General features: G+C 38.5%; 1 protein-coding gene across 1 annotated transcript in view; it reads right to left on the bottom strand.

Moving 5' to 3' along the window:
- PIEZO2 (piezo type mechanosensitive ion channel component 2) overlaps positions 1 to 22,679 on the bottom strand; it is a 318,339-nt gene that overhangs the window by 160,280 nt on the left and 135,380 nt on the right. The window contains exon 4 of the mRNA XM_067290714.1: positions 9,503 to 9,545. Within this exon, the coding sequence (XP_067146815.1) occupies positions 9,503 to 9,545 (43 nt within the window). The remainder of the gene's footprint in view (positions 1 to 9,502; positions 9,546 to 22,679) is intronic.

The following is a 22,679-nucleotide window of genomic DNA, read 5'->3' on the forward strand; positions in this document are numbered from 1 at the left end:
CTTAGGAGTTAACTGTAACATATGCCATATTTGCTCCCCGAGAATCACAGAATCACAGAATCACTGAGGTTGGAAGGGACCTCTGGAGATCATCTAGTCCAACCCCCCTGCTCCACCAGGGTCACCTAGAGCACATTGCACAGGATTGCATCCAGGCGGCTTTTGAATATCTCCAGAGAAGGAGACTCCACCACCTCTCTGGGCAACCTGTTCCAGTGCTCTGTCACCCTCACAGTGAAAAAGTTTTTCCTCATGTTAAGATGGAAGTGTCTGTGTTTCAGTTTGTGCCCATTGCCTCGCATCCTGTCGCTCGGCACCACTGAAAAGAGTCTGGCCCCATCCTCTCGACACCCTCCCTTCAGATACTTATACACATTGATAAGATCTCCTCTCAGCCTTCTCTTCTCCAATAGGGTACTTGCTCATCTGACAAAGAAAGTGCTAGTACAAACCTCCCCCTAAGGCTGTAAAAAAAAGAAGAAGAAGAAGAAAAAATAGAGCAGCTCTAAGCTAGCTGGAACTCCCCTAAAGGAGAGAGTCCTTCCACACTGACCACCAAACCACCCTGGAATAGGAGTGGCTGTTGGGCACAATTGATACAGCCTGGAATTGGAGGTAAAAGTGGAAATTCTCCCTATGGCATGGCTATTAGCATGCCGTGGAACACAAGTGGTAAATGGGATAATACTCCATAAAGGGCACTTATTAGTTCTGATCTCATTTCAGGTTATGCTTACTGTAGGGGGCCCAGAAAGCATTTACTTCTCAGTGGGAGAAACAGGATTACGTTACTTCACACAGTATTATCACATTTTAAATACAGAATACTGTTTGTTAACAGGCAGGCAGAAACAGCTGTACTCAAGGTAACCAAGTGCTACTTTTGTCTGAGCACACTGGAGTACATATTGCTTTCATGAATATTGGAATAAAAGCGGACATTGCAGTGAAATCCCTGAAGTTAAAATGGTTTAAAATTAAATTTAATTTGTTTCTCTTTCAGAATTTAATACTGGCTAAATGATTTCATGTGACATATGATTATGGAAAATGCCTCAGTTTGTTCTTATCTTTTTAAACATTGTTTTTGTTCTTTGAAAATATAATCTAATTTTTATTCTGGCTTTCTCTGCAATTCAGATTTTCATTTAAAGTCTCACTTTTTGTCAGAGCAGCAAAGAAAACTCAATTTAAGATAAAACCTTAGGCATGCAGTATATATCAAATCAAACTGAAAACACATTTCTCTGTTTCTCTGTTTCCTGCACTACAGATGACATGAATACTTTAACACACGCATGCACAAATTCCACTGCCCAGGCCATCACAAAATAACAAAACAAGGAAAGGTTTGAAAATTAAAATAAAGCAATCTCAGTACCCCATCTTGCCAGTACACAGGACCCTGTGGTGCTCATCGCCTTGAGACAAGTGCATGCACGTGGCAAGTCCACCTCACTTGTCCATCGCTCCTTGGAAAAAGAGCTGGAGCACTGCTGTTTGAAGGATATGAACAAGCCCTTCCGCTGTGGTTCTCTGCCCTAAGTTCCCTATCTATCAGTTAGAGAACAGCTAAAACAGTAAAATGACTAAACCAGGATATAATCTGGAAAACAACAGTTTCGTTACAAGCAATAAACTATAACGAGCAAAACATTACTCTTCTATTCACTGTCTTTGAAGGGAAGGCAGGGAATTGATTCCATCTTCAGCTCTGTACATTACTTTTAGCTACCATATTATTCCAAGAATGTACATAATGGTAATTATTGTAGAATAAATTCATATTCATTAACTCCTATAAAAGTAGGATGGAGCTCATAAACAAAGATCTGCTAAGAATGCCGAGGATGCCTATAAATTAATCCTTGTCGTCATATGCCAGGCCTGAGTGGGCAGTACAATAGAAAGTATAAACAAAATACGGATTAGTCTAATTTCAGTGAAAAGAAATAAGTAAAGGACTTGTGCCTTAAAAGAGAAGAAATGTTTCCTAAGCTATTTTAACTTCTGAAGGCCACACAAGATTGTTTGCATCTCAAATGCTGCTGTCCACATTGGGGAGGCTGTGAATGGGGAGCCCAGGGTAAACAGAGACTAGCCAATGCTCCTCACCACCCCGCCGAGCGCTGAAATAGGGCTCAGGACAGCCTGGCCACAGAGCTGGGAGCACTGCTAGCAGCCCAAGAAACCTTGACAAGAACGCACTCGGGTCAGCCTGCGAGGCTCTTAACTTGAAGGGCACAAGTCATTGCACTGAAGTCAGGGGGAGCACCAGGAACCTAAAACCTTAAGCACTAGCTTAAGTGCTTGTGGGACAGGGCACCCAAAGAGCTGCACAGGCTCCTATAGCTATTTTTTTCCAAAATGGAGAAGGAGGTGTTTCCCAGGGCCCTCCCCAAGTCCCTCCAATTGTACCACTGCACCCACATTTCCTCTTACAAGATTCAAATTATACAATACACACAAAACACAGTGAACATAGAGTCTGCACTGTTTCATTTTAAATAATCTCTTAAGGATCAAACTCTGCAGTCTCTTGCAGCCCCTGGCTGAGGCAATAGTCCCAAAATGATGTCAATGGGAGCTTTGCCCAAGTAAGAGCTATAGAATTCAGCTGCATATGAAGAAAGTGCTTGGAATTACAGAACAAGCTATCGGGATAAGACTTTATATTTCAAAGATATATTTATTCTTTTATTAAATCACTGGAGAGCATGGGGAGGAGTGGAGGATGCCACTATAGAAAACCATACGGTATTTGGATTTCCAAGCCAGGATTGTGCATAATAAATATTTATAGAATCCTATGGTATTCTCTTCTTTCTGTTTATTCTTTACGTGTCACCCAGAGAACCTCTGGCCAAGCACCAACGAAGTATCACAGCGAGTTACAAGCAATCTAAGTATGGGGGAAAGAGGAAAAACAGATTGTCAGTAGGCTCATAATTAGCAGCCTAGACCTGGAAGGAGGCGCTTGGGAAGCGTCTCTGATGTGTATGGATTCCAAAGTTCACCACATGTCACGAGCGGTTTAGGAAATTGAGTTCTCAGTCTCTGCAAGGGGTAGGGAAGATATACACAGCATTTTTGGCTAGTCTGAGCTGGGGCATGTGCGGAGCAGCTGCAATAGCAGACATCCGTGTACTCTCAGAGACAAACAGAGGAACAAAAACTCATCGCACAGTGATGACAGCCCACTTGCTGCTGGCTTCTACTGGGAAAGCTGTGTCTCTCTGCCTGCAGTATTTGGGGATGTTGTGTTTATTTTGCTTCAGTTTGATCCAGTTCAGAACAATGCAGATTGTCCTCCTTATCATTTTGTGATTAGAAGAGTAGTTGAAGGAGCTACTGAAATAAACAGAAGATCTGGAATATATTTTCATAGGAGCCATTCTTCTTATCCAGAGTCTAGCCTTGACATAGCAATCAACTCACTTCAGCTGTCTCTTCTTCCCCGCTTTCCTCAACCGCCTTGTCTCCTGCCCTACTCCTACCTCCTTTACCTTTCTTTTTCTTGGGGTGTGAGAGCTATCAATCCCAAATTTCCATTTCTTTTTTTCAGAAATAGTAAAAGGATTAAAAAACTGAATGACAAGCCCATAAGTCAATACACAGTACTTTACTGACAGAAACAACTACCTCTGTTGGTCACATTCAGCATCTCTTTGGCCAGAATCAGGAATGATATACGTTGCCTGTTCTCCATAGACATTGCTGCTGTACAAACACTGCAGTTATGTCATTGCGAATCTTGTATTAATAGTATATGCAGCCGGAGTCACATATTTTTTGCATATATAAACATGTAATTTCTAATCAATAAGAATTTTTTGCAAACCGATAAAATAACAATCAATTATTTCAGGATCAGCTGAAGCTTTCAACCAAACAAATGTGTTCAATACAGAAAGCTCAGTTTTTAATACAGATAACTACCTTTTCACTAAGAAACTGGTGTTCAAAAGTTCTTTTCTCTGTATCACTGAAATAGCTATTTATTATGAAAAACATAATTATCGAATGTTGCCAAAAGTGTAATAACCAAACATCTGTTATTACTCAAATATATTTTTTAAATCAGTTTGTATTTACTTAACATATAATAACAGTTATTAGATCATGCTTAAATCTGTTTTGTGGAACATTACTGTAAAGCATTACACACAGGACAGAAATACCACGGGAGCAAAAGTAAAAGGGGAGTAGATGCGTTGTTAGCAGCTGAGTAGTTAGTAGTAGAGTTAGAAATTACAACTCAGAAAAGAGCTGTAAGAGGGATCTGAAGTCTGGAAAGCCTGCAGGACAGTGATTTTTGAGAGGCCATTTAAAGTTTTAAAAATATTAGATCATTTCTAAGTCAGCAAATACCTAACAGCAGAAGACATTTCCGTAATCACTATTGAATCTACTAGACAAGGACATAAGATCCATCATCAGGTCACTCAAACTAGAGATATTCAGATTAAAATAAGACCTTTTCTATTTTTAATTTTCAGCAGTGTGGAAGTGGCCGTTTCCTCCACACTGGCAGCGGCTCTTTCGAGGCTCTCTGCTGTAAGTCTCAAAGCGGCTCCATTACAGGAGGAGGACAGCTGAGTGACTGACCTGATCCTCGCTGCCTTTCAATTTCAATGGGCTTTGTGCATTGAGCTTTCTTTTTTATTGCCAGAGCAGCCAGGAAGCAAGCACAGTTACTGATAATTGTTCATAACTATTTCACTAAAGAGCTTGAATGAGTCATTTCCAACCGGTGAAAGCAGTGTGTGATTGAAAAAATCTTAAGCCAGTGAGATGAACAATGTCTTTCGAAACATACTTTTAGTCACATTTGGCATAAAGAGAACAGAGCTGACTGCTTTCCATACATTTTCATTAATATTTGGGTGTCATCTAAACATGCACTATTAATGGGCAATACCCCCCCAGGTTAACAGTAGGAAAAAAAATTCATCCTATGTATCCACAAAACTGCTTCCTTTGGTTCTTCAATATTCAAGTAATACTTTAGTAACTTCAGTTACTAAAGAAACAGTGTGAGGTGACAGTTTGCATGGCGTGCAGGTGTCACACACACATGCTTAACATTTGAAAATGTGCTTCTTGTAGGACAGCAGAATACAAGTGAATATTCTTCATAATTCTCCAAATTTCTCCCAAATGTTCTGCAACAGCTGCAGTCAGGAACTGCAGTCAGGATCATCTTGGACAAAGGTGATGACTACTATAATATGTTGCAATTAGCTTATTTGTAATGTCTCACAAAACAATCAATAACAAAAAGACCTTCCTTTAAATCTATCAAACCCAGATACACTCCATTTAATTGAAAAGCTCTTAAATCTAGTCATTTCCTGGATATAAAGCTACTTTACTCAAGCTCCAGCATTTTTAATTTATCTCACACTGAAAAGCAGCATGCTCAACTCGCAAGTAATGCTTACATAAAAGCGTAGCAATCAAACCTCTTGATGTATCTGTGTTTTTCAGGATATGAAGACAACAGCAATGTAAACACTCTACTATTGCAGAATAAACATCATGTAACCACAAAGTAGTGATGACATAACCTGTATATTATCTGGGCTTGATTTTCTCCAGTGTAAACTGAGTATCTACATTTCCTTCTGTCCCTCAATCCATTCTAAAACAGCCTGTTATGAGGAACATTTTATATGGATTTTCCAGTTTTTAAGCAAAGACATATTCCTCCTTTAGAACATGACTTTGAATGGCTTTCTTTCTGTGTATCTAAAAATCTCACTTCCTCCTGGAATGAGAATGTTCTTGCTCAAACAATACATTTAAATGCTATTGATATTTCACAGCTGTCTTAGATGTGCCTAAGTCAACAGCTTGCAGGGGATATGTTTTTAAATAGCAGAACATGTGCTGCTGCTGCTTTTCTTAGTGTTCATATAGAGAATATCAAAATGGCTCTACAGGATCAGACCTAAGATAGATCTAGTCCTGTACCCTGTCTTCATTAGTGGCTGGAAAGGGATGCCTACTAAAGGGTATAAGATGGGGAAAACATACAGTGATACATCCTCAGAATAACCTCTTGGTTTGAGAGATTTGCAACTCTAGGATTTCTATTTATGTGAATGCAAGTTATGTGCATTTCCTGCGTCAAAGTACTATATACAGTAGTGTGTACCTCTTTGTTTACTTCGGAAACAATTCTTTAAGCTTAAGAAATACTGATATTAAGCACTTAAATAGAATATGATATAAGACAAACATTGCTAGAAAAGAATTAACTGTGGACTTCATATATATATTATTCATGAATCTTTTAGCAAACAACTTGTTTGCTTGTTGCTTGTTTGCTTGTTGATATACACTCTATAAAAGCTTGCACTAAAAATACAAGGAAGAAGATATGAATATTATGTATGATTAAAAAAAAAACACTTAATTTTTCCACTCATTTAGAGGACTATTTTTTCTTGTTTCCTCTCTGTCTAAACTGATATGAGAATAATTCTGTTTCTATGACTATAGCAAACCAAGCACATTCAAATCTTTATCCCATCTGTGCTAATGTGCTACTTCAATTAAAGTAATTACAAAATGACAATCAATGTCAGGGTGCAGAAGTGTTGTCTGAAAGTCTTTCTTTCTTTTCAAACCAGAATGTTAATAATGGGATATGTACAGTAATCTCTTCTAAATATTTGCCTCCTCTCAGGTAGGCTTCTTAGCTGTAATTCAATCTATTAGGAATTCTCTACATCTCATGTGGTGCATACATTACACATACACAGGCACTGCGGGTTCCCCTTGCTGTTTTGAAACACCTCACAAATTGGAAAGTGCTTTCTAATAATACACCACAAATAAAACATCTCATAATATCAGTTTAAATAAACTGGCCATTTTCCCTTTGCACTTTCAATCCATAGACCTGAGGTATCAATTCATTCTATCATTACTCAAAACCACTTTTTTTCCACTCTGATTAAGGCAAACAGCACCAGCAGGTGATAAAGTGAGAACAGAGTGGTGAAAGAATCAATATTTCACCATAGTGTCCTCCAGACCTGTATGATGTCATGATGAATGAAATGCTCATCGAGAAATCAAATTGGATGTAACTTGCTAAAAAAGCACAATCTGTAAAAAAAAAACAACCTTCAATGGTACTAAACCTTGCAACTAAAAGTGTGTAATTTTCATTAATGTACAATTTCTTTTGCTGTGCTGTTAAAAACACTCTACCTCTAAACAGACAACATTCAGTAAGGTGTCACAATTAAGGAATTTCTAGTCTGATTCTTGATTAGGCAGTGAGTCATCTCAAATCATAGATGTTTATGAACCAAAGCTCCTCCACTACTGCTGTAACAGAATGGTCTTTTTCCTTTCAATCAATTTTCCTTTCAATTGATTAATACTGTGCCTTACACTATCTACAGGTTTAATATAACCTGCAGGATAAGCAGTACAATGCACTTAAAGTTTTCTAAACTAATGAAGAAAACTTCTAAAAAACGTTTAGACTAAAAATTTAAGCCAGAAACATTTAAAGATTAATTCTGATGAGAAACCCATCCAGGTTTATTAAATATGGACACTATGAAAGACCATGAAACTTGCCACTCAGCTTGCCTATATCACTGGGGCATTTTTAAGCTTACAGGGTAATAGAAGAGACATTTTCATGTGGTCATCTAACCTAAGTCTTAAAATATTTTTGACTCTTTGGAAGTTGTGAAATGAAAAAGCCGATGTTTCTTCAGATCCTTCTTGCACATCTACTGAATTATAAACATTCCATCTGATTTTGGACTTTCAAGTTGTGCTAATAATGTATGGCAATAAAATGGCTAAGTTTTTTGCAGATTAAAATGTTGGTCTTTACAGGAACAATTCTACTGGTATCAAGAGATTTACAGTAGAAATGTATTTGAAGTCTTGATTTTATTTGGTGAAGGAAAAGTGCTCTTACTGTTCTGTAATATTTACTTTTAAAATAATCAGAGCCTGTAAAGCTACAAAGATAACTCAGTACCAGTGACAAGCTACATTTTCACAGAGACAGTGCTTTATCATGCTCAAAAACGTTTTGATTTCTGTTTTTCCATTTAAGAACCATAAATACAATGTATCAATGTTCACAGTAATATTTAGGAATATGAGAGAATAGGACTAAAATAAAATCCTTTCTATGTACTACCTTGTCTACTATGTTAAAAATAGCACTGCCCTTCGATTTTTAGTAAAGTAATGTTTAACATGGAAAGACGGCCTTAATCCTTCTCTCCAGGTGCCACATGTCTAGGTGAAGACCAGAGAAGGTCAGATATTTATTTCTTCAAGTAGTGCTAGCCAAGCAGAATCCTTCTACAAAAGGATGATATAGAAATGACTTTTCATTTATTGCTATCAAGATCTAAGGATGAGATAGGTAGGGGCTAGGATATTTAAACCTAAGCGTCAGTTTTGCTCCTGGGAACTGCTTTGTGCCTTGAGTAGTGAAGATTCATGCTGGTTCAGAGAACTGGCCTATATCTTAACCACAAGCAAGGTGTTCAAATCAGTAAGGCCAAAAAAGTCTGAGCATTTATGAAGAATATGCAAAGTAAAGGTTAGGGGGGAAAAAAAGGCTTTCTGTACATCAGGCAGCAAGATGGCAAGTCATTTTCTGTTTGACATGATTAATAAGGCCATTTATCAACTTCAGAAAGGCCTTATTGCCTGTAGGTTTTGCTGAGCTGTCGCAGGCAGTCAGCACAGCATGCGCTCATACAACCTGAAGAGGAATCCCTTCTCGCCCAGTTAACAGCAACTCAAGCACACCCGTGTACAGCTGCAAACTACTCTGTTAAAGGGTAACAGCAAAACTCTACATGAATGGGGAGCAGATTCTTCTGCTTACCATTTGTAGAAGGATAAAAATGAGATTGAGCACTTCAACCTCAATGCCAGATTACTCTTCAGTGGGCTTGGCCTAGTTTGAGTTCTAAGAGAGACATATGTTTCTGTTATGATGACCTTGTGGTTTAGCTTGGCTGCAAGAAGCTTTTGCACTTGAGGAATGCTGAATTCTGAATTTTCCTCTGATGCTAAATAGCTCTCTGCCAGCTTTGGTCCTCTTTCAACTTCATTTGCTTTTGTCAACTAATATGTCACAGGTTAGCAGTTTCGTGGAAAAAATAATATGAACAAGAGCAATATTTTCATTCATAAGTAAGACTTCTGCCCAAATAGTGTGTTGCCTTTTTTAATACTAACATGCTACATAGTCCCCAGCAAAAGACCTTAAGAGCCAAGTTCATATCATGGTGAATAAGTTGCTTCAGATCACATACTAGAGAAAGAGGACAGAAAACAAGAAGCTGAACATATACGTGCATGACGCTGCATAACTTCCTCTCTACATTTGTGGCCTCAGATACATTTGATCAGCTAAAATAAATAATTCTGCAGTCCTGCACATGCACAGTTTTTCTTCCTTTTCTGCTTGCACTGTCAAGGAAACAAATTGATGGCTTACCTTTCAAAACCAATCTGCCGTAATGTTTTCTCCCATGTTGAACCTACACAAAGAGGAGAAAAAACAAACACCCTCAGTAAAGAACCTTTATTGTATGATCGCTCTTATTCTGCCATTTTCCCTGTGCAGCTGGAGTCTATATGGTAAGGTAATTTTTCCACCCCGACAGAAGTACTTGTAAATAACACCTGCTTTCCCCAGAGTGAAGAACTGTTAAGAGAGGCTACCACTGGGTGACAGAAGTGTGTGTGGGGGGGTTGCAGCTTATATAAGTCCTTTACATTGCCAAGCAGCCGGCCACTGCTACAGTTCACTGCAAATCCAAGGATGGTCTCCTCGGAGCAACGTGATCTGTATCTGATCCTGAAAGCGCTGAGCTGGCATCTCACATCATGCACGCTTCATATTTCAGCTTTTCATTTTACTATAGTGTTTGTCTGATTCTTGCTGAAAGCTTTACAGCTCCTTCTGAAATCCAGCCCTTTTATTTTTAAGCAAAGCATGAAGATGTGTTTCTGCTTAACTGTTTAACCCTTCGTACTCTTACAAGTGACTGCAATGGGCTCATTTACTCTTTGTCCAAACAGTCAAAGACTCAGCCCCAAAAAATACACACATGGGCAAAGCCAGTCAAAGAACTGCCTTCAGTTGGATTTCTCATGCAATTAATACAACCTAGATTTTCTCAAAAATAAAACTCCCAGACTGCAAGCATTACCAGGTTTTCAACCCCTGGTAATCTGCTTCTTGTTGCCAATCTCTTTCTCATTACTATTATGTGGCCCCATACATATGGACTACCAAGAACACATGTATCTCAAGTCATGCAGGTCTGCGAGGCAAATATATAGGAGGACATGAAACTAGGTCATAGTTTGCTCTCTCTTTAGTCTCCTGTGGGAAATGTAACTGGAGTCTAAATAACTACAATTCTTTTTCAATGCCTCATTATACTTAAATTGAAATCAGAGAAGTGATAAAAACTCCTGTTACTGTAGCAGCCAGTCATCTAAAAGGGAACATAAATTAGGAACAAACATATGCTCAACTTTGTAAACAGCACAGGTGACTCCTTGTGAGTGACATTCAGTAGCACCAGAGAAATGCAGAGAAAACGAGCAATGTTGCCTATAAGTACTGAGAAGGAGAGAAAAGAGATGAAGGAGAAAAAAGAGATGCAGGAAAGCAACTTTGTTGGATACAAATCTAGAGAATTTCAGGATTAGACACATCCTGTGCAGCAAATGTCCATCTCTAATAAAGACTATAAAAAAAAGCAGGGATTATATCCTTTCCACTGACAATCAAAGTCCTGCTTGCCAAAGTAACATGGGAAAAGTGGTAGCATACTATGGACAGTAAGAAAAATCTTTGTAGACATATCTCTTACCATCATTACCTTTCCGTTCTGTTAAAGGCATCAGCTCAGAAATCAATGGCCTTCTGTGTTTGTAGCACAGTATTTATCTCTAATCTGCAACATGTTAAGTATTTGAATAGTAGGTACTTGAATCTAGTAGGTACCTTTTACCTTTGAATTCAGGACACTTACTGAAGATCTAAATAAGAACCTAAACCCTCAACTTTTGTGAACTTTGTTTTTTTTTTAATTCTAGCATTCAAATTCTTTCTACTCTACTAAACTTTCCAGGTTACCCGAAGAAGAACACGGTAAATTTCTAAAGCAATGATACAATTTTGTATATAATTGTATCTACTGTGTTTCTGGTTTGCAAATCACAGACACAGCAAATCAAAACTGAAGCTGAAGTTCATTTACTTATGGGGCTATGTTGTGCAGGGCTTCCTTGTCCAAAGAATTAAGTTAACATGGGCCAGCCAAAAAAAAAAAAAAATCACTTCAAATGTCAGTCACAAGCGTATTTTCAGGGGAAGGCTCTGCAAACATTTCATAATGAAGCAAATAATTTAGGGTAAAGCTTTTCTGTTCAGGACTGTAACAACTATAACCAGTAATCAATGTAAAATTGCTTTTAATGATCCCCATTCAGTCTAAAGGGTTTTCAGATCCATATGCAACAGAGTACATAGAGATAAGAAGTCTTCAAAACTGAGGTGGAGAAAGCTTTACCTTCACATTAAGGAAAAAAATTGCCAAGTTCTGCTCTGGAATAACTGAAAAATGTACATCGGTTGATCAGTACAGGGAGTTTCTACTGAGACATGTATACTTGCTCAAGGTGAAGCAAGATTTCTGCCTGCGGAACAGGCCTGAACACAACACTTTCCACCAACACCATGTTCATATTTTATTAAAAAGTCCTCTACAGACACCTTCATATTGTATAAAGAAAGTCCTCTAAACATGCCTTTAAAAGTAATCAAAAGCTGGACTGCAAACATTCTAACATCACATGCTTATTTCCAACAAACATGAAAATGAAAAATCATGTGTAACACAGTAAAATAGTTAACATTTTATTGAGAATAAATTAATTGTGATAAATGAAGAACCACTCCATTAATATCTTCTATTACGGTTATTTCCCCAGCCCCTCACCTTACGCATACCACTGGAGTATATTTGTTTTTGTGTAGCACCAATGGATCAGAGTTGCCTGTGCCAATGGATCAGGTAAGCACAGGGCAAGCACAAGCAGTTCTCCATAGAGCTTATTTGATGCTGCTGGCTCTGAAAGAATACTCAATAGTATTTGAAGACTGAAGATCTGAAGACTGCTGAAGGAAAATCCGTCAACAGTATTTCTTAAAGCACAGACTAGTACTGGCATCTTTAGTCCGTGTTTCTATTCTTTCCACTGTTTTGTATACTAGTTGCATGAATTTTTCACCCCAAGGTTGGCTACACTTCAACTTCATGATATATAGAGTCCTACAGAAAAAAAGAGAGAGAAAAAAAAAGAAAAAGAGAAAAGGGAATTGTGTGTCTCCATTGGTTTGAAATCATCTTTTGGCTGGAGCTGGTTAGCAGAAAGCTCTTTGAAATGCATGCGACTCCTCTGAAGCAAAGCCTGCCAAGAACACAACTAACATTACATATTAAAAAAATACATCTTTTTTATGAAGTCCTATTTTAAAATGTTTATGATCTAAACACTCTGTTTTAAGACTTGCCAATTTCATTCTCAATGGTATCAACTTCTACACTGCTCTAACAGCCAAAAGTAAATACTTCGAGGTAACAGCAGCACTAAGAAGAATAACGCTATTAAAAGTCTAGAAAACTTATTATTTGATTTAAACATTACCCAGTGCTTCCAAAACATTAAACAAGATTTAAGTCACGTAACTCTCACTAAAATCAAAACAGGAATTTTTCATGAATTAAAGACTTGATCCTGCTCCCAAAGAAATCAATAAGAATTTGGCTATTCAATTCAGTGTTTCTCTCTGCTGGGACTGTGGAAAACATTCACCTGTAGACTTTCAGAATCAATCCATTACTACATTTTGTTTGTTAATTTGGCTTCTCTTTGCTTTCTGTGTTTTACCACAATGTCAAAAATGCCAAAATTGTTTATAAGAATATCTTAATTTGATATTCATGTAAATAAGCTTTTGTTCCAAATACTTGCTCCAAAGTGCCTGACCATTCCCATCTGTTCCAAAGATTCTGTTTTACATTAACAGCACTAGTTTTAAAATTCTTCAAAAAGATGAAGCATAATGTACTTCAAGAATTACTGCTCACATTTAACAGGAACAATGGTAAAATGCATATCATGCTCGCATATGCACTTAATGAAATCCTAGCATAAGAATGGAATGAGAATATGAGACTTAAATAGATAAAATGAAAAACATCTTTGTGAAATAAAAAGCTGTCTTCTTTGACAGGTAAGCTTTCATTTACATGGGAGTTTCTGTATTTGTTTTAGCTTGGTTACTACTACCTGCTTACTGTGAATTGAACAAGAGGAGAAGATTCATAATCCTCTGCTAGGCTACTTATCTTTATGCATCATGATGTTGCCAAGCTGTTGAAGTGCAATAGTAGGCTTAGGGAAAACAGAATAATATATTTGATAAGTGATTTTCAGCCCTTCATGGATGTTGCACAGCCATTCACTTTGAGCCATATCATGCCATATCTGCCAATATAGCTGAGGTCTGTACTTGTTCAGGGGGATTCTGACACGCATTGTAAACACACAGCAAAAACTCACACCTCCAGTACCATCCACATGCATGTATGCATAAGGGTCCCTACAGACCTGACTGTGTTCAGTGATTAGCCATGGCCCTGCTACCTTCTCCCTCCATCAGTAAGTGCCTGTTGCAAGAACACCGTGCTTGTGTCTGGCTCTGATCTTGAAACTTTTTATCAATACAAATCATAATTCTTGCATTCTTTTCTCACTGTGCTCTGACATGAGGACCAGAGGTAAAAATCCAGCTTAACTGAACCAAAAAACACCGCTTGCCATTTTCCAGTAAGCATTAGCATGAGTCTGTCAGAATTCAAGACAACAGTGGGAATAGTTTGTTGAATAGCTTCAACACTTGGAATAGATGGACAAAATATATGTAAATTACATCAACTCAAAGATAACAGTGCACGGGCATGGGATTTTTGGAACCTGTCAATGGAGTATCCCAAACAGTCACCCAGGCTCTCTGAAGGAACAAGCAAGGTACCAGATATAGCACAGTCACACTTAGATCATGAGAGTTTCATGCAGGCATGACCTACATAACCCCATTATGATACATTAGAGACAGGCAGACATTCTTCTTGGGTTTCCTGATGATCAGAATTGAATTGGTCTTTCCTCTAATGTTGTGAAGGACAAGGTGTTTTAAAGGACCTGGTGATTTTGTACAGTTCAGAATATTCCTACCAATTTCAGAATTTTGACCTGAAGTCTGTGACACTTATAGAATTCTATGCACAGGAAAGAAAAAATCCTACATGTATTTAAGTGATACAAAACAGTGATACAGAGCACTCTAGAAATTAAAAGAAACACTATTAATTTGCTAAACCAGTCCACTGTGGTTGCCACTCCTCAACTCTATTTCTCAAACTACTGAGCCGAGAACAGCACAGATGTCCACAGAGAATACCCGAGCTTGACTGGTCAGGGACCTGAGTATCAGCGTCCACACGTAAACCACCTCAACAAGCTGCATGTGCACACTGGCCTGTCCTGCTAGAGATTCTCTTCTAGTAGAGACTCGCACATCATTTAAACCATCTGAGGAGTCACAATTTCCTTTCAGTAGATTGAGGCACACTGTTCTTCTGTATCTTCTCCTTTATCAGCCAGCTAAAAAATAATTACTCACCAGTAACTCACACTACTAACTATTTGAAATGTGCACAAATGATAAAAATTTCTGTGTTTGGAACATGTTATTTTCAGCAACTTCAAATGTTATTTACAGTCGCTCATTCCCAGTAGCAAGCTTTTATTTTCTCCCAAACAGAAAAGTTTTAGATTATGTTTTTTCAGAAATTCTACCTTTTGGATTTTTAATGGACATAACCACTGGTTTTATGAAAAGAACTAGCAACTTTAAATATAGCAAAGCATGTGGCATGGGAAAGCAGTTTTTGTACTTTATCCATAGTATCATATTGCAAATACTTACTTATTTGTACATTGTATATCAACATAGCTAGTTACATGAAAAGTGCCTGTTATAAAAATGAGCAATTCTCCCATGTGAACTGGCATCAGGCAATACTACCTTAACATTTAGCAACTATCTGTCTATTTTAGGAAACAAATCTCTCTTATACTTGCTCTTTCTTTGATTCAAACCATCTAGGCTGTATCCTGCACTCACTGCTGTGGCATCTGACCGTCACAGTATATATATATGTATAATCCAGGAAAATAACATTTCTGGGGAAATGAGGTCTCTTAATATGGCATATTACTCTGCTGTGTTTATTACTGTGCTGGTGTTTTAATTCAGATCAGAAGTGCATTTCTTGAGCAAATCTCTCTTTGTGGCAGTCCCCTCTCCCCACGCTTTCGTTTGGATGACAGAGCAATCTCGGCGTGCACAAACTGGATTCCTTTCACATGAAACGAAACTGCACCCCAAGCACACAACTACTGTGTTTCAGCCACTAACGGGCATTCAGGCCGTGTGACCAGACCAGAGCTAACCCACAGGAAAACCCTCTCAAAACATGTACGGTGTGGAGGCCAGGGCCTCAGCACCAACTGCTTCACTCCTATCCCGCCGTGCTGCTTGCTAAGGCTGATGCAGCTCATGACACCATGCACCAGGCCAGACCTGGGCTGCCCCAAAAGGGCTTTCCAGCCACCTTGAGGGCCAAAAAGGCAGGTCAGGGTGCCCACCCTTGGCACTGCTTTCTGGGCTGTATCCCACATGCTCAGTGCAGCCACACTCCCCACAAAACTCCGGCAAGCCAGTTTTGTCAGGCACAGCAGCACATTGTTTCATTTTTAAAACAGTTTTGCAGGCAGAAGGAATAAAGAAAAAAAAAGGCTATTATAGTGTGCTGTGCCTACTGAATAGACAAAAAACAGCAGCAAAACAGAATGGAAGGCCAGCGGTCTAGGCCTCTGGCTAGATCAAACAAATGATGACTAAATACATACTGAGAAAGAGGTCATATTAAGAGCAAAGACCAGGCATTGCAAGTCTTTAGTTGCCTTCCACTCATACCAGCTCTCAACAGACTTTTGACTGAATAAAGAGTACAAATTTGATCCCTGCATGATAATGTCATGGGAAAGACTTATTTTGTATTTTCTGCTGTGAGGCAAATATTAAATTATTACCATGAGATATAAAAATTGCTTTCCAATTAAAAAAAACCCCTTGACTCATTCCACGTTAACCGGAAAAATAATCATCATCAAAACACTACTTCTCTTCTAAAGAGATTTTGATGAGTGGGAAAATTTGCTAATAAAATGAGCAGACTAGGAATATAGAGCAAAGTGCAATAGTCCTGACACTATGATCACATGCAGGCACAGAGAGATGCACACTGCTTTAAAATGAATATTAAGAAGACAACAGCTATGGTAAAGTGATTAACAGCTGTATCTGGCAGCCTCCTCTCCCATGCTGCGGCTACCCTGTGAGCTCTGGGTGCCTGAAAGGGCCAGCAAAGCTCCCAGAGATGAAAGGGGACCCAAACAGCAGCTGCTGCATGGCACGATACAGGCCTATGCCATATTCTCCATTTTGGTTTTGATTAGGACCAGAACTAAGAAAAGGGGGGGAAAGGAATAAATTTTTTTCAGTGATCAATTCACTTGAGTTAGATAACACAAGCTGAAATACTACTTAGTGCATCTGGGATATACATGATCCAGCATCTTCTGGCTCGCTGGTTAGATGGTGCAAACGGAGGCAGGCACAGATCCATCAGCAACCTGAATCAGAGCCTGCAGGGCCAGAAAATTGCACAGGAGCCACACGCTGTGCCTGGCAGCAGCGGCCAGCTCGCACTGCTCCTCCTGCTCTGCAGTAAAGTGCACTTTCCCAACAGAGACCCCATCTAGACTGAGCCTAAGTCACACAGAGAATTACTTTCAAAAAAGCGTGCATTTCAAGTAAATTAGCTCTTTGCCTCTGTTTTGGACATTTTGAAGGATTTAGTTAAAGCCAATATTTTATGAATTATCCTACACAAAATACACAAGGTGTTTGATCCCGTGAGGAGCTGGCTCTGTTCTGAGCCGCCATGGAGCTTCATAGAACCTCTCTATCTTTCTGGAGCAAGGTTGGCCAAAGTGCCAAGACAAAACTGTACCGATTCAACTATATCTATTTAAAACACGATTTTACCATCACAGAGTGAGCCGCAGAAAGAACAGTGACTTTGAGCTTGATCCAAATCTACAGAAATAACTGGAAGGATTTACATTGAGTTCATGGGCTTTAATAATTTGTCTGAAATGGAAATAACTAGCCATAAGGAATAATAATAATAAAAATCTATTATTCAGTAAAGTGAATAACAGTTACTATTTCTACCTGAGTGATAAATTACTGATCAGACAAAAATGATGCATTAGTCTGCGTACCATTCATCTGGGGAGAATGTGAGTGGAGGAGGCAGTAGTTTGAGAATTTGAAACATTAAATACATGAGACACTGGATTCATTCTTTCTATATCTTAATATGTTTACACCTTTAAATATCTAGCAGTACTTACTGGAGCACAGCTTGTTTTAAATGTGAAGTTTATGTATTTTTAATATGACAATCACACACCCGCTTTTATAACTGAAGATGACTCACACAACTGGGGAAGCAATGTGGGAAGACATAATAACTTGGAAAAAGAAAATTTGGGAAAGTAATTGCTACATTTCTTCATCCATGTGCGATTCGTTTAAAATGATTCCCAGGTAACAAAGTTAGTTGAAATTGGCTGAATTGCTTGACATTGTTCTTTAATCAGCTTGTTTGCAAGGATGAGAGCTGCCATAGTTTCAAAAACAATAATGACTTCTTTTGTCTGCTTAGTTATAGTAAACCAAAGACACTTAGAGGCAACCCTCCCCCCACAACACCTACACACTTAAAACCACTCTTATTTTAATCTCATTTCATTTCAAATTTAATTCCTGCACAAGGCAGCAAAACAGTAAAACCCACAGCACTTGAAAATCCTCAGGAATTTTTTTCAGATGAAACCTGAGCTATCTGGTTAATGGAAAGCTTTTTTTGTTTAAACTAATCTATTATTTATCTATTTGTTTGCTGTGGTTGGTTGGTGGTTTTTAAACCAAATTTCCGCAAATAAAGAAAATCCAAACTAATTTGGGGGGCTTTTTTTTTATTATTTTAAATAGACATGCTCCCTCTTCCCCATGGCAGTGAATCTCTGCAAAAAAGAATGAGGAAAAGGATTTTGCACATTGCGCAAAACAGAACTTTGTAGGACACCAGCACAAAATCACACTGTAGGAGCAAAACAGGAAAGAATCAGCTGGTCAATGGATACAAAAGATCTTTTATTCTTTCTTATAGCAGAAAAGGGTGTTAAGGCTCTAAGGAGCAGCCTTGAAGGAAGGGGAGATTTGCTGCCACTGCCATGGGGGATTTCAACCTAAACAGCTAGCTAGACAGGCACCGAGTTTAAGGGCATCAAAGTTCTGCTCCAGGTCTTCTGAAAGAAGACCAAATAATTATTTTTTTAAAATATGGAAGATCAGGCTTTGCTCTGGTTTTCAAAGTAAAAGCAAAAGAACTTAAAGAAAACCTATATTAAGTTTTATTTTTCATAAACCTGAAGAAAATGTGATTTTTCTCCATTTTTGTTGGCAGAGAAGTTCTCTCCTCTCTCAACCCCGACCAACACCACTCTGCCTGCTGAATAGTATTGCAGAGGCAAGGTTTTCACTTCAGAGTGTAATTGATGGGCATCCCTCCAACTTCTAGAGCTACCCTCTGCTTAGTTTTATTGTAACATAATATACTGTTATGAATAATAATGTCGACCTAGTTTCCTGCAATGATGAATGTGTACAGTGTGACAGCATAAGGAATTTGCTTTTAATTGTCTCATTTTCTCTTTTCACCTCATCAGAAGAATGAGAGGTGAACGGGAGTTTCTTCCAGATTTCTGCAGTATAAACATAGGGGAGGGGAGAGGTAAATACAAAGTGTTTCTTCAATAGCACATCCATATACAACTAATTATGGACAAGAGAATTAAGGATAGGAAACTGGGAAATCTTGCACAGAAACAAGAGGAACATTAAGATCATAGAAAAACAGCATTCCAGTGATGGTACCTTTGACTCCACTAACATTTTTTAATTCACACCTTTTCTCTGAAATTGTCTTTTTTTTTAATGGCTTTTTCTAAGGATAATAACCATTTTGCTTACCTTACTTCCCTCATGGATTGTGCCTTTAAGAAAATGCTTGCATACTGTCACGGAGAGAGCAACTCAGCGATGGTAGGCCTGAGGACCTGCCCATATTCCAATTTTTCAGCAAAAAGCAAATCATTTCAGTGGCTAAAATAAAACTAGACGCAAAGATAAAAAGTGATATTTGAATGGTAACATCTGGAATAAACCTTGGAAAACTAGTTTGAGATGTGTACATCCCTAGCACCCCAGCTTCCACAGAGAAAGAAAAGAGCAGTTTCAAATCTCATTGGGCTTCCATGTTGATAAATGAAGACAACAGTGACCACATTAATTAACAACACATTTGGGTCATAAAAGATGCCCCAGCCACAAAGACTTCATAAAAGAGATCTGGAAACAGAAGGAAGTGTTTCTCTGAGCAGTTGTGTGAAGTGGGCATACAGACCCAAATAGTCAGACAGAGGGAAATGCTTTCAATGCATGTTATTTTTCCTCCCTAACAAATCTAAAATGCCTTATCTAGTTCAGCCACTAAGTATAAATATGCATATACTGAACAAACAATTTCTTTTGTTTTCATTTTCTTTGTCTTTGGTAGAGATTATGATTCTGTGATTTCACTCAAACTGTCTCAAATCTCTAACCTGCAAGAACAGAAGGGATGAAGTCCTTCTGGACTTGCAACTCCCATTCATCTGAATCAAGAGACAGTTGAACTGCGTAGCTGTTAAGCTGCTATAGGAAAACAGAAAAGACAAAAGAATTAGGAAAAAACAGACACTGCTGGGGTGATAGTCGCAGGCTCAGCCCAGTCCCTCACTGTCAGACACACACGCTAATAACACATTCCTCAGTGAGGAGCTTGCACAGCCAAGCATGCTGCAAGGAAGGGTTAGGATCACCGAGGCCCCCGCACAAAGGAGACCCACTAAGGACAGGGAAACTCCACATCTGCCCCTGCCTCTCTCTTCTGACTCACAAACACACAAACTTTGGGATTTCCTATGAAGCCGAAAAATCAATGGTGCGGGCTTTGCCTCCTGCAACTCGTTCCTCCGCACACCTGGAACATCTGCTGGAGTTCACCACCCAAGTCATGGGATGAGGGTCAAAAACAAGCATTTCTCACCTGCTCTGTGCTCGTGCCCTATAAAGTAACCAAGCTTGAGCAACTAGAATTGCCCAGGCAGATTTCAGAGGGAAGCAATGCTACGTGATTGTGCTCACTTTTGTCTATAATAGACTGCAAGATTGCATCCAGTGTATTAGCAGATCATTTCCCAACACTTAATTAGTTTTCATTAGGATGCCACAAATAGCATGAGCACTATCAACAAATTAAAGAAATCACTGGGTTGCCTAATCATTCTCATTTTTAAAGGCGCTCTGGGTCTTCTGTCTTGCATGCTTCAAATAGTTTACAAATAGTTTGCACTTTCTACAGTTACATGCTTAATTAGGAGTATTAGGAGTAATTTCTCCCCATTTGGTTTGTTTGGCTAAAACTAAACCTTTCCACATAAAATCAGGCACTGAAATTTATGCCATTCTCATAAGTCAATAGATGACAAGAGTATTCTCACACTTACTTAAAGTGTGGTTATTTTGTCCTCACTAGAATGTGTTTTATTTAGCACTTCATTAGGGTATTAAGAGAGTTGTGCATTTTGACTAAATACTAAAGAGGATGATGAGAGGTAATAATTTCCTACACAGCAGGGATTTTCATGTTTCATAGAAATCATGGGCAGTTTAGATGTATGACTCTCAAATGCATTTTTAAATCACATATTTTATTTATTTACATGCTGCTTGGTTGCCTTTAGAAATTATATCATGTCTGAACGAAAAGGGACAAACAGCACATTGTTTTATTTGCTTTCTTTCAAAGATACCCAGCCAAAAAACTTAGTGCCAGTTGGCTAGTTTTCCAATTCCAAGTAGATCTGAAGAACTGGAAGGTCCCACCATGGGATCAGTACATCAGGTGATGGATCACAGGTGCAATCAATTGCATTAAAGAACAAATAGTTTACAAAACATCTTCATGGATGTATTCAAGATGTATTGCAAGCATCCTTACTGTGGCTCAAAAGAAGACACACCAAAAAATGCTACAGTTCAAGAAGACTTGCATGAAAGATATTGGCCCAAATTATAAAAAAAAGTGTCTCATCCCAAACTTTTCTTTGTACCAATTTTAGAAAACTACTTACACTGGATATACAAATCAGACCATCTTGGCAACATTTTCTGAAAGGCATAAAGCCTGTCAAAATTTCTTGTCCTTGCCAGCTGGAACACATTAAGTATATTTTATATGGTTGAAAATGTGGACTATTCACAGCAGTGGGGGACACTGTAGCCAGTACGGGCTGGAAGAGAAGCAAAGAGGCGGAGGAGAAACAAACAGATTCAGTAGGAAAAAGCACTGAGAAGTCTAAAAGGGATCAGTTTCTAACAAAAAGCAAGTCATACACAAAATTGGTGACTTACATTGGAAAGATACCTAGATGCCAAATTCTGCACCCAATTTTATGATCTGAACATTCAGCCTTTTTTTAAGGAGGACACCTGTCAGTCTAAAAATGTAGTTAAATTCACCTTACATCTTCTGGAATTTGAGTGAATCACATCACTAACAAAACACAGGAAAGTCCTTACTGCTACTATTATCTGTCCTTTACAGAAAAATAATGAAATGTTAGTGGCCGCCCTTTCAATCCACAGAGGAACAAATTGCATTCCTCCTCCTCTATTCCTTCTGAACACACCCTAATTTTCAACCTTCACAGTGGAAGGAAAAATCTGGACCCTTTATGACCCTAGTTTGAAGTGTTCTTCATACCAAAAACTCCAAAGAGCCAAAGCCTTGAGTGAAGCATGGCAAACCTTCCAGAGGAAAAACACAGGGAAACCTGGAGAATGATCCACGAATGTCAAGTTAGTTCTGCAGGAACTCCATCCCTCCATTACGGCTGGATAGGCAGGTAGATAGATAAGATTCCATGGCAATATGTCACCTATTTTCTACATCCCTGTTACCCACTTCCTTCTAAGCCCAAGGATGCTGATGGGGTCACAGCCCCTGAACTGGGTTGTCCCTACTGCCCACTACACAACATAGCTGCTAAAGAAAAGCTGCATTTGAATTGCTGAAGAATTGCTCTGTCTTAAGGGGCAAAGGCTGGCTGCTCTAGTTTAAAAAAAAAAGGAAAAAAGCATTCAAAAGTACTTACATACAAAGAAAAAATAAGAAGTCCTGCAACTCCTGCAATTCATTATTAATCCCACTTATTTTCTCATATGGCATTAGTTACACATTACTTGAGATTTTAAAGCAATTTCACCTTTAAGTAAATATCTGCTT

This window comes from Apteryx mantelli, chromosome 2 (genome assembly GCF_036417845.1).
Source record: "Apteryx mantelli isolate bAptMan1 chromosome 2, bAptMan1.hap1, whole genome shotgun sequence".
NCBI classification, from domain to species: domain Eukaryota; kingdom Metazoa; phylum Chordata; class Aves; order Apterygiformes; family Apterygidae; genus Apteryx; species Apteryx mantelli.